General features: G+C 34.1%; 1 protein-coding gene across 1 annotated transcript; it reads right to left on the bottom strand.

Annotated features, from left to right (window-relative positions):
- Positions 1–10,456: 10,456 nt before the first annotated feature.
- Positions 10,457–10,612, bottom strand: LOC137210797 (ATP synthase subunit epsilon, mitochondrial-like). Its single transcript, XM_067712851.1, has one exon. The coding sequence runs from the start codon at positions 10,610–10,612 to the stop codon at positions 10,457–10,459; it is 156 nt and encodes a 51-aa protein (XP_067568952.1).
- Between the last annotated feature and the right edge of the window lie 454 nt (positions 10,613–11,066).

Here is an 11,066-nt window from a genome sequence, read left to right as displayed (position 1 = left end):
GGAGACTGAGACACCAAGCCAGAAATGAACTTAAAGAACACACATGAGTCACTGCATTTAGAGAGCATTTTAATACCAGGGAAGTGATTGACTGAACCAAAACCACTAAGTGTTCCACCTCAGAAAGATTAATAACTGACAACAAAAGTGATGTTCCAGAAATTAGACTAGACATGTATGGTAAGGACAGAAAACTAAATAGAAGACCATGCATGTTTCTAATCCTCTTAATGTTGCTCAGCTACCAGCATCCAATAACTTGGGGAAAAATATCAGAAAAAAATAGATTTTTTGCTTTTTCATAGCTTGAAAGAATTTCCACATTTATGAAGTTCTCATCACTTACAGTTTAAGAACTTATAATAACTAAGCCAGAAAGAGACAAAACAAAATACTTCTGCCAATTATCTAAAATTATGGGATCATAGATATGCTTATGAATATCATTCATCTGGATATCAGGGTCTGGTAACTCTGAGTGCGATGACTACATGCCATGGTATCTTCACCAGAGGAGAATTCTGCACATTCCTCTACATAGGGGGTCAGAAGTGGAGCTCTGAATGTTTGCAGGAAGTATAAGTGACTTCATATCTTAGATAAAGAGGAAGAGAGACAAAGAAATAAGGGAGATACAAATTGTGAACGGCTAAGAAGAAGAGTGAGTGGCCAAAGAGTTTAGATGATGTCATATTTTTTCTATATGGAAATGCCTAAAGTCAGTGATCCAGGCTGTAAACTATTATGGTCTCTTAATTGATTCCCTGCTTTCACTCTTTTCTACCCTATCATCCACTACTTCATACCCTGACCCAAAATATTGACACCTTCTACAATCAACAACCAAAGTAATCTCCTAAAATTATATGTTATATCACATTACTTTTTAGCTGAAAACCTTCCAGTGACTCCCTACTAAAAATAAAACAGAACTGACCTTATAATACTCTAGGATACTGAAATTAATTTGTCCCCTGGATATTGGGCCTTCCTCAATTTCTATTACTCTTTCCTTTGTTCATTAAGCTCCCATTACAATGACTTCTTTCCAATCCTGGAACACACCAAACTGGTCCTTTTTATGGACTTTTGTCTTTGATGGTTACTTGTAGCTGAGTTTTCCTCCAAATGTTCAGTCATTATTTCGTCTTTCTCATAAAGAAGTTCTCAGTTCAAATCTTATCTCTTCAGAAAGAGCTCTCTACATGTTATATTCCCCCTAATCATTCTCTGTCACAGAAACATTTCTATATTTTTTGTCATAATTATCACGATTTTAATTCTTATTTGTTTATTTTTTTTTTTTGCCTGTTTTAATCTGTCCTCACTCCAGGTCTAAAATAAATGCTCCATGACAGTACAAATCTGGATTGTCTTTTACCATTACCCAGCTCATAGGAAAGTGCCTCTCACATCATAGATACACAATAATTTTTTTGAATTAATCTAAACATTTTTTGTTCAAGTTGTGTTCAGGGAAAACTACTGAAATCTAGCTCAGCATAAAATGAGTTGAGAAATTAATGAAACAGCAAACTAAGGAAATAGAACATTTCATTAGGGAAAAATAATTGTCTTTCTTGTTTCAGCTTGGTTACATGTAGGAATTTCTGTTGCATGTTTTCCCCATTTGAGAATCAAAAAAATTAAATACACATACAATAAAACAAATTGGCAATTTTTTAAAACACTGCCTTTGTAGAGAGTGACAAGCTGAAAAAAAAAGGTATTCTTATACCCACGCAGAATTATAACTCACATTTGTGAAGAGTTTTCACTCTGTGTTTTTCTAAGAAAGACTTACCAGCCTCATCATAAATGCCACTGATTCATTTAAGCTAATTGTATGTAATGATCATACTGGAAGCAGAAAACTTGAAGTTTGGGTATTAGTGAGGCCACAGTTGGAGTCTCATTTAATTTCATCTACAGCAAAACCTATTTGTCTGACCATTGGTGTGGCTCTTGAATTTTGGCCAACTGTGTACGAAAGGCATCTCCTTTCTCACAGAAAAGGGATCATTCCAAGGAAGGCAAACAAGTTTCTAGTGATCCATAACACTGACATAGACATCCTGCTGATAAATTAGTATGTTCTTGGACAAAAGTCAGAATTTGTGTTATTGTGAAGACAAATACCTGTTACTTTACATAGTAGACATAGAGGTCTTAAAAGAATACACATTTTGGAAATAATGCTGTCTTTTAAAAATATTAAAGAAGACAATTACTTACAAGAAAATTTAGGGAATTCTTTCCTAAAAGAAATAGGTATTTTGTAAAATGGACAGGGTTGTTTAAATTATTCTTGACTGGATCAGGTTTGCTCAGAAATTAGATGAGGTTGATTATACTGGAATCAGCGCCTGCAGCTTAACAAAAATGAGAAGAGCAGATAGCCTTAAAACATGATCTGTTAGAATCTTTTTAATGATTAGATTCTATTACTGACATACATAAATATGTGAAAATACACTTTGTTATAGATGTAATTTATGCTTAAACATTTTAAAGTTTATTTTGACTTAGCATCATGAGAGAGGGATAGAGAGGGTACCCAATCCCATGCCATGTATTTAAAGGGCCCCACTTTGGCCCTCATCTGGCTATGTTCCTCCCCATAGGTGAGGGGTCCTAGGTTCCAAAGGTATGTGCTCATCCATAACCCATGTACTCCCTTCTAGATCATTCTACACATTCTGGGGTCCCTAAATTTCCAGCCCAAATGTCACTGAGATTGTTTCCAAGGCCTGTGTGAGTCTTCTTCCAAAGTCTGCCTTCCTAAAGGCAGAACAAGTGATTGCCGGTGAATTACACCCTAGATATTGAGGATGTAGATAAACATGGAATGGCTGGCTGGAATATCCTGATGTATGGGTGTAAGGTCTCTTTGAGTGTGACAGACAGCTGGAGGTGAAAAGAAAAAGCCCATCAAAGTGGGCCTGGATCCTGGGATTGGGCAGATTCATTCTACTCTGTCATGTTCTGATGAGGAACTAGCCTTCCCAGTTTTAATAAAGATTTGTTTGTCAAGGTGGAATGCTAAAGCATATTTTATACAATAGTTTCATAACATGTCATAACTTTTAAATACTTAGACATATGATATGGGAGCCTCCATGTGTATTCTTGCCTCAGGGCTTGCAAATGTTAGGAGGAGGTCTGTCAGAGTATTTACTATGTTCAGAACTGTATTAGAAACTGAGCTTTAAGAGTATTTGTATATCTGACATTAGGTTGCTGTGTATCTCCTCCCAGAGCTGGAAGTCTGCACTCTGGTGTATCCAGGCTGATGTAACTGAGGGCAGACTTAGTGTTCTGCTCACCTCTCCTTGGTATAGAGATAATTGTGGAAAGTGCATGTGGCTGCCTGAGAGGGAAATGGATATGCCAGAGAGTGACCTGGGGGCCCCAAAGAAGCCTGTGTGTTGGGATAGATTCCATTATTTAAAAATATTTACTGTTCCTCCTTGGTAGAACATTGTAGTTCTGCAACCATTGAAATCAGACTTGGTCCTGTGACTTCCTCTGGTCAATGAGATGTAAATGGAAGTAATATGAGCACTTTCTGGCAGAATCTTCATGATCCATTATGTGGCTCCACGATCTCTCTACTACAAGATCAACTAAATCCTTGATAGGAGCCACTCCTTCAGACTATCCTGTAATAAAGACTGACACTGAGTGGAACTTCTATGACCTTCAATGAATATGCAACCCAAAGAAAAAATAAATCTTTGTTGTTATAAGTTATTGTGACTTGGGTATTATCTGTTACTGTTACATAACTTAGCCAGAAATAAAGGTGGGTATAATGAAGACACACTATGTGAACTTCTTAACTGGAGGCCACAAGGATCATGGGTGTCAGCAGCAGATGCCAGTGCACAATGATGGGTATGATATTAACATGTTATACAACAGTGGAAAACAGCAAGAAAAGAGGACAACATGTGGGCATGTGGACCAGACACCCCTGACCTGATTCCTGGACTATAATTCAGCATCAGAGATGAACAACTGCAAAAGCAACAGGTGTAAAAACTTTAACTGAGTCAAAATTCTGAACTGAATTCATTTTAAAACCAGATGTGACTGTTACCTTGAACTGATAAGAAATTTGCCAATAGCTTGCTTAAAGGCTGCAGAGTTATGTTAACTTTAATTTTTTAAGGAAATAAATACTACATTTTTGCAAATTCAACTTTGAGACTGCAAATTTGAACCCATTACAATAATAGTCTATAGGTAACCTTTCTGAGCACTTAGAAGTCGCAACACCAAACGAAGAGGTTCTATCATCATCTCAGTTTTATCGAGGAGTAAAATGAGGTGCATGTGACTGTTCCTTTGCCCAGTCTCACAGCCCAAGCCCACAAGCCCAATAATATCATGTCTCCTACCTACCCATCATGTCTATGTCCTAATCTACTGAACCCTGAGCATAGCCTGTGTGAGGCCTAGCAGGAGGCATATAATGTCACTGCCATCCAGTTGGCTGAATTTTTCATGTGGGGATGCAAGATAGAGGTGGAGAGAGAACATAATAATCACCCCTTACATTTGTGTAACGCTTTCATCTTGTCTCATTTATAATAATGCACATTTATGAGGTAAGCAAGGTAGAGGTTACCACTTACATTTGACAAATTAGGAAATACATTAAATAGCCTACTCAGAACCAACTACCTCTGCTAGGGGCTGAGGACCAGAGCACAGAACATGTTCCTAAGAATCACATAATCACCAAAGCTCCCAGTGATTTGAGAAAAGGGTCGTATTTTCTCTATTTTAAGATCACAAACAAAGATATTACAATATTCACAGAACTAAGAGAGATTATGTAATTTCCATTTTAAATAGCAGTTAAAAATCCTATGAGGAAAAAAAAAATCCTATGAGGAAAGTGTGTGAACAACTCTGTAATAAATGTTTGACTGAAAAAATTTTATGAAATACTGAATCAAGGCTTGGAAGTAAGTAGGTTGGTATAGATTGAACAGGACCATTGTTGAGATGACTCTTGAATCTAACTGCTAGCCACCTCTCTCTAGAGCTTCAGATCTGCATTTCCAAAAGTTTTCTCCGTAACTCTACCTGGATACCTTGTCAGCCCTTCAAATAAATTCATCCCATCTTCTTCCCACAACCTGCTCCTGGTCCCGACTTCCTCGGTTCTGTAATATTAGCAGAATTCTCTCAGCTACACATTACAAGTGCCTCAGGGTTATCTTTAAATCTTCACAGCATTTAGGTACTTGTCTTTAGATTCTATCATTTCCATTTGTACAAAAAGCCATTTCTTTCTTTCCAATCTTACTGACACCAGACTAGTTCAAGCCTTCATTAATTCTCTTCTGGATCATTAAAATAATCTCTTGGCAGATCTGAACAGCTATAACTCCTTACTCTAGAAATGCATATTTATTAATACTGGGCTAATTATGTTTCTTACTACAACTGTAATACTACCATGCTCTTTTTCAAACCTAATCAGATTTCCATTGTTTGTGGAATTAAATATCAATTTTTGTTTCCAAATTTAAATTCAAGAATGGGAATAATACTTCTTTCACATAATGGTAAAGTCTCTTTTTCTGCACTGCATGTATTATCATCTCTAGTAAAAGTGAACTACTTAGTTTATAAGATGCCCTATACTTTCCCACTTCTACTCCTTTTGTTCTTGCTTCTATAATTGGAAATCCTTTTTCCATGTCTACCATAAATTATTCCACCTTCATGAAGGTATCCCTGCTTGTCTCAGGAAGACTTAATATTATCTTCTGGTAATATGAGAGATTTACCTTCATAAGTCATTGCTGATACAATCACAATTGATATTATCCTCATATAATCATGATTGACATATAAGAAGTTTACTTTTAAATCAATCATGTGAAATTTAGCTATAAATATAAATAGCATGCATTCTAACTTTGCTTTATCATTTAGGTCTAAAGCCCACATAATACTGTTAGGTCCTATAGAAGAGAGGGTTTTTTTTCACCATTTTATTCTATGTAATATTTTATACCTAGATTTTATGTGAGAGACACTTAAAAACTATTTATTGAGGTGAATTAAAAAACATTAACCTAAAATTGTGGTACGATTTCTAACTGCCCCAGATATAATTGAAGCTATTATGTTACCCACTGCCAATAAAAACATGAAGTAAAGAGACTGGGACTACTGAGAAATAAAACTGCACTACTTCATTATTTTTAAAATATATATTCTGCATTAATAATGAAAAGACAATATTGATTTTGGATATAATCTTATAAGGAGGATGATTAAGAATTACAGAAACCTTTTGTTCTTGTTGGTTTCCTATGACTCTCATGAAAATTTGAAACTGTGTCTTATTATCCTCAAATCATTTATAGAGGCTTACATAAATTTTAAGGCTGGAGCCCTGCCCAGAATAGCACCAAGATCAAAGACTTATTTTCTAGTAAATTAGAATCCAAATCTTTATATCACAAGTTTACAAATTTATGGAAGTATTAGCCATGAAATAATCTGTCATCTGGTCATTAGCTTTCAACACTGAAAAACTTAAACTGGGTAAAAAATAAAGTTAATTAGGGTATCAGAAAATAGATCTATGAGTGACATTCCCATTACATTTAGACTTTGGATATGTTTATAGAGTGAACTGTAACTGTCCACAGAGCTCTGTTTAAGAAAGCAGTGTATTCCTTAGGTTATATCTTAGTTCAAAAGTCACAATATTTAGTGAATATGTTGTCAAAATTGATCAACGTTTAAAATGCACTTATACAACAACTGAAAGTAAAAAGATACTATGGGTATAAGTCAGCCATCAGAAGGATATAACTGATTGGGGATGAGAAGTAAGAGGCTTATGTAACACGGAGCTCCTGTAGGAAGAAAGATCAAAATTCAATGGCTGCACTGAGGACATAAAAGAGCAGGCAGGTCAGGGACAGTTCAAATAAGGACATGAGCTGAAGTCCATCCTGGGGAAGTGCTCTGTACAACACAGCACCAGTTACTGTACAGTGATTGTGGTGATTGTACTACATGATAATCAGTGTTGCCTTCTGTAGTATTCTTTAAATATTTTAATTCCTTCAAGAAATCCACTGAAAATTCTACAATTAGAAAATGTCCCATTAACACAAAACAGCCGAGAAACACTGCCTTAGTCACTTATGTAACTGCCAATAAAATATTTCATAATCAGATTTTAAATCATTGCAGAAAGAAGAGCCTGTAGACCTTATCTGGTTGGTTTTTCAGGTTTGCCTTTGGACATAAACTGCTAAGTATGCTTAAAGAAAAATTTGGTATAGACATAAAATCTTTAGATGTTCTTACTATTTGCTGAAATATTAAAATATTACAGTAAAATATTTTATTTTATTAGAAAAGGTGGTTTTGTGGAAATCGTAATTTTCAAATGCTTGCTCTATAATAAGAAATAAATGTGTTATTTAGCCTTGTGCTAATTAGGATACACAAATTTTTTAACTGTTGAGATTATTAAAAAATAGTTGAGTGCTTCTTAGTGAAAACTATCTTAAAATTGTTTTCTGGTGTTAATAATTGTCTGTCAATAGAGAGTAAGACTCTTTGGAGATGCTGAGAGATAAGATACAGGGAACAGAGAGGGGGAGGTATATTTGGCTATTTGGATGTGGCAAAAATAAACACCGGTATATTTTTCAGTGAGGTATTTGTCCTCATCAGAAGAGTTAAAGCTGTTTCTAGGCTATGTTGATAAAAACACTAATTCAATTCAATACAGTACAATCTTGAATACAGAACTATATAACCACTTCAGTATAGGATCTTGGTGAAACTGAATACAAGTTGTTTTAATGCTCCTGAGGCAAACAACAGAATTCAAGGAGAATGATTCATTTAAGTAAAAGTCCATAGTAACGTAAAAATATAATGTCATTTAAAAGTTGAATACCAATGATACACATCCTTCAAACCCCATCTTCTCAATAAAGACTTCCACCACTATATGGGTCCTCAAAGACTATATGAGATGAAAAATATTATTCTAAACCAAGATGTCAATAGTTGCAAGTAACTTCTTACTAATAACAAAAATCAGGAAAGCTTAAAAATGATATACTTTAAGAAGAAAAAAAAATATTTGGGGAGATTCAAATTTATTTTTGTACTCATAATGCTCTCATTCACTAATATGTGAAGAACTTTATACATTTATGTATATATACATATATATATATACATATATATATACACACACATATATATAAACTTAATGAATGTGAAAGTTTTAGTGAGTGAATTAGGAATTGTGTATCATCCACAATATTTACTCATTGGAATGTCCAGCCTGGTGAAATCACTGTATTTCATGAAAAGAAGCTGAGTAATGCTGGTATAGACAGTTTTTGTTTGTGAAGGTAAGCTATCTATTTTTCAACTAAACTGTAAATTCTTCCAGAGAAAGATCAATGACTTTGATTTATTTCAATATCAAGTATAATGTTAAGCACATAGCAGTCTTTTAAGAAACACAATAGAACCAGATCAGCTAATACAGTTACTTGTTAATTACTACTAGAATTACTACTTGTTAATTCTACTACTACTACTACTACTAGAAAAGCTGAATTACAAATAACTTATTTTACAAGCCTGAGGGGGAAAACATGGTTATATAAATACTGGACAATAACAGGAGGTACTAAAATCTGAGAAAAGTTTCTGGGACCTTATGAAAAAATTAGAAATGTAAATCTGATGAATAATTGTAAAATGAAATTGGTAAATGTAAGTTGCCTGAAAAAAAGTTCTCAGAGAACATTTAGACTAAAAATTAGGCTTTTTAAGTTGAGAGTAATTGTGATTATTTGCAATTATATATATACTTATCCAATATAATTAAAAAATACCTATTCATGTGATAAAAAAGAAATTGATGGGCTGAAACTATATGAAGCATCAGAGTATAGTCGTTAAGGACACAAATTCTAAAACCCAATAACCAGGGTGTGAAAACCAGTGCCACTTCCTATCTCTGTGACTATAGGGTAAGCTATGCTAAAACACTCCATCTCTTTGTGACTCATTTCTTCTCATTAGTAAAGTGGTGGAAGCAATCGTATTTAGCTCACTGATGTGTTGTGAGGTTCACATTAGTTGATAAATAGGAAAGCATATAGAAGAGAGCTAGGCACATAAGCTCTATATAATGTTTGCTGTTATGAATATCATTTTGCATCATTCTTCACTTAGCATTATACCAGTGACTGAAAGAAGTACTTAACAAGTGGATACACATATATGCACACACACACACACACATTAACTATAGTGTTTTAATTAGGAGAAATGACATTATCAATGTAAAGTATACATTTTAAGATCTTATCTAAAAAGTCAATCCTAATAAGATATATATAGAGAGCACTGAGTTTTCTTTCACTTGATGCATAGTATGTGTGTCAAAATTTTGTAAGAAAATAAAATATTCATCTAGTGAATATAATTTGATTGAATATTATTTTGACTATACATTTTTTAAAATTTTAGAAATATACTCTTCTTTAAAATGTGTTTTTGAAAATAACATTGGTCTATTTTCTTTTTACCTTAACAATCACCTTTTTTAATCAGTATGTGGTCTAACACATATATCTTTCTTTTTTTAATTGATTTTTATTGGAGTATGGTTGTGTTAGTTTCTGCTATGCAGCAAAGTGAATCAATTATACGTATACATATATACACTCTTTCTTAGATTTCCTTTCCATTTAGGTCACCACAGAGCATTGAGTAGAGTTCCCTGTGCTATACAGTAGGTTCTCATTAGTTACCTATTTTATACATAGTAGTGTATATAACATACATCTTTCTTTTATTCCAAATCATCTCTGAGGGAAATTGATAATTGTTAACATGTGTGTATGTGTGTTTATATTTACTTGGAAATATGCATTTTTACACATGTTACCTTAGGACAAACACCAAAATATTAGCAGAGGTTAACTCTGAAAGAAGAGATTAAACATGATTTTTCCTGTTTTGGAGTTCTTTTGTGTTTTTCTTACATTCCAAAATATGTATTATAATCTTGGATTTCTTCCATAATATAAAAAAATGTTATGTTTTAGAAAATAGTAGTTGTCAAACCCATAGTTCATTCAGTCTAAGGTTTTCAGAAAACAGATATGGCTGCAAAGCTTGATCAACATCAAAGAGGAATATTTTCTCAAAATCTTAATTTCATTTATTATGTTTTCTTTTATCATACATTTATTTAAACATATGGGAAATGATTTATTTTTTGAGCCTTACTTCAAATTATTGGCAATGTCAATCTGTGAAAAAGACAGGTATTTTTTTTCCCCCATGAAGTGAGATCGTTTTCAATCTGCCATAACATGTGCCCACACATCTTCACTCTGAAAATGTAGTATTCAAGTTAAATCAGGGCAGATTATTCCTTTTTGACTTTTACAACTGTTATGCTGCTGCCAGAAGTCTTCTCGGCATTTGCTTTGAATTCTGTCTTCAGTGCATCTCTCACTGCTTTTGCACAGGTCTGGGAGCACCTGAGGTAGCTGAGTCCAACCTGTCGCCAATATGCCACCATGATGTTGTGAGTGGAGTCCCTCCCACCAAATCGCAAAGATGAGGTCAGTGTCAGCTCAGTGTGCAGCCTACCTTGGGAAATGATATTGTTAGCTTGCAGTAATACTTGAATATATAAAATAAAGGCTATAAAGCACTTGGGGAAATTTAGTATGTTAATTTCATGTTATACTTTTTTATTGTTTAATATTAGTAATGAATTCCATTAGTTTCTTAAGTATGCTGCCGATCGGGTCAAGAGATCTAGTTTGCTTGAAACTTAACTCACAATTTTACCCTTTATGTTTTCATATTCCAAGATTTGGTGATGTTAGAGAAGATAGGTATTAGCCCCTCATAGACAATTTCCTTTTAGATGGAGAGTGCCCAATCTGTTTATTAATTGGCCCACTTGGCTGTTAATTCTCAGGGGGGCTGGAACTATGTTTTGTTCACTCTTATATACCTGTTGGTTG

The sequence above is a fragment of the Pseudorca crassidens genome, chromosome 2 (genome assembly GCF_039906515.1).
Source record: "Pseudorca crassidens isolate mPseCra1 chromosome 2, mPseCra1.hap1, whole genome shotgun sequence".
Taxonomy (NCBI): domain Eukaryota; kingdom Metazoa; phylum Chordata; class Mammalia; order Artiodactyla; family Delphinidae; genus Pseudorca; species Pseudorca crassidens.
The sequence above is the reverse complement of the archived record's forward strand: the minus strand, read 5'-3'. Positions and strand labels throughout refer to the sequence as shown.

Bases quoted from the DNA above. Each gene is read 5' to 3' on its own strand.
- LOC137210797 (XM_067712851.1), bottom strand. From the start codon at position 10,612: ATGGTGGCATATTGGCGACAGGTTGGACTCAGCTACCTCAGGTGCTCC.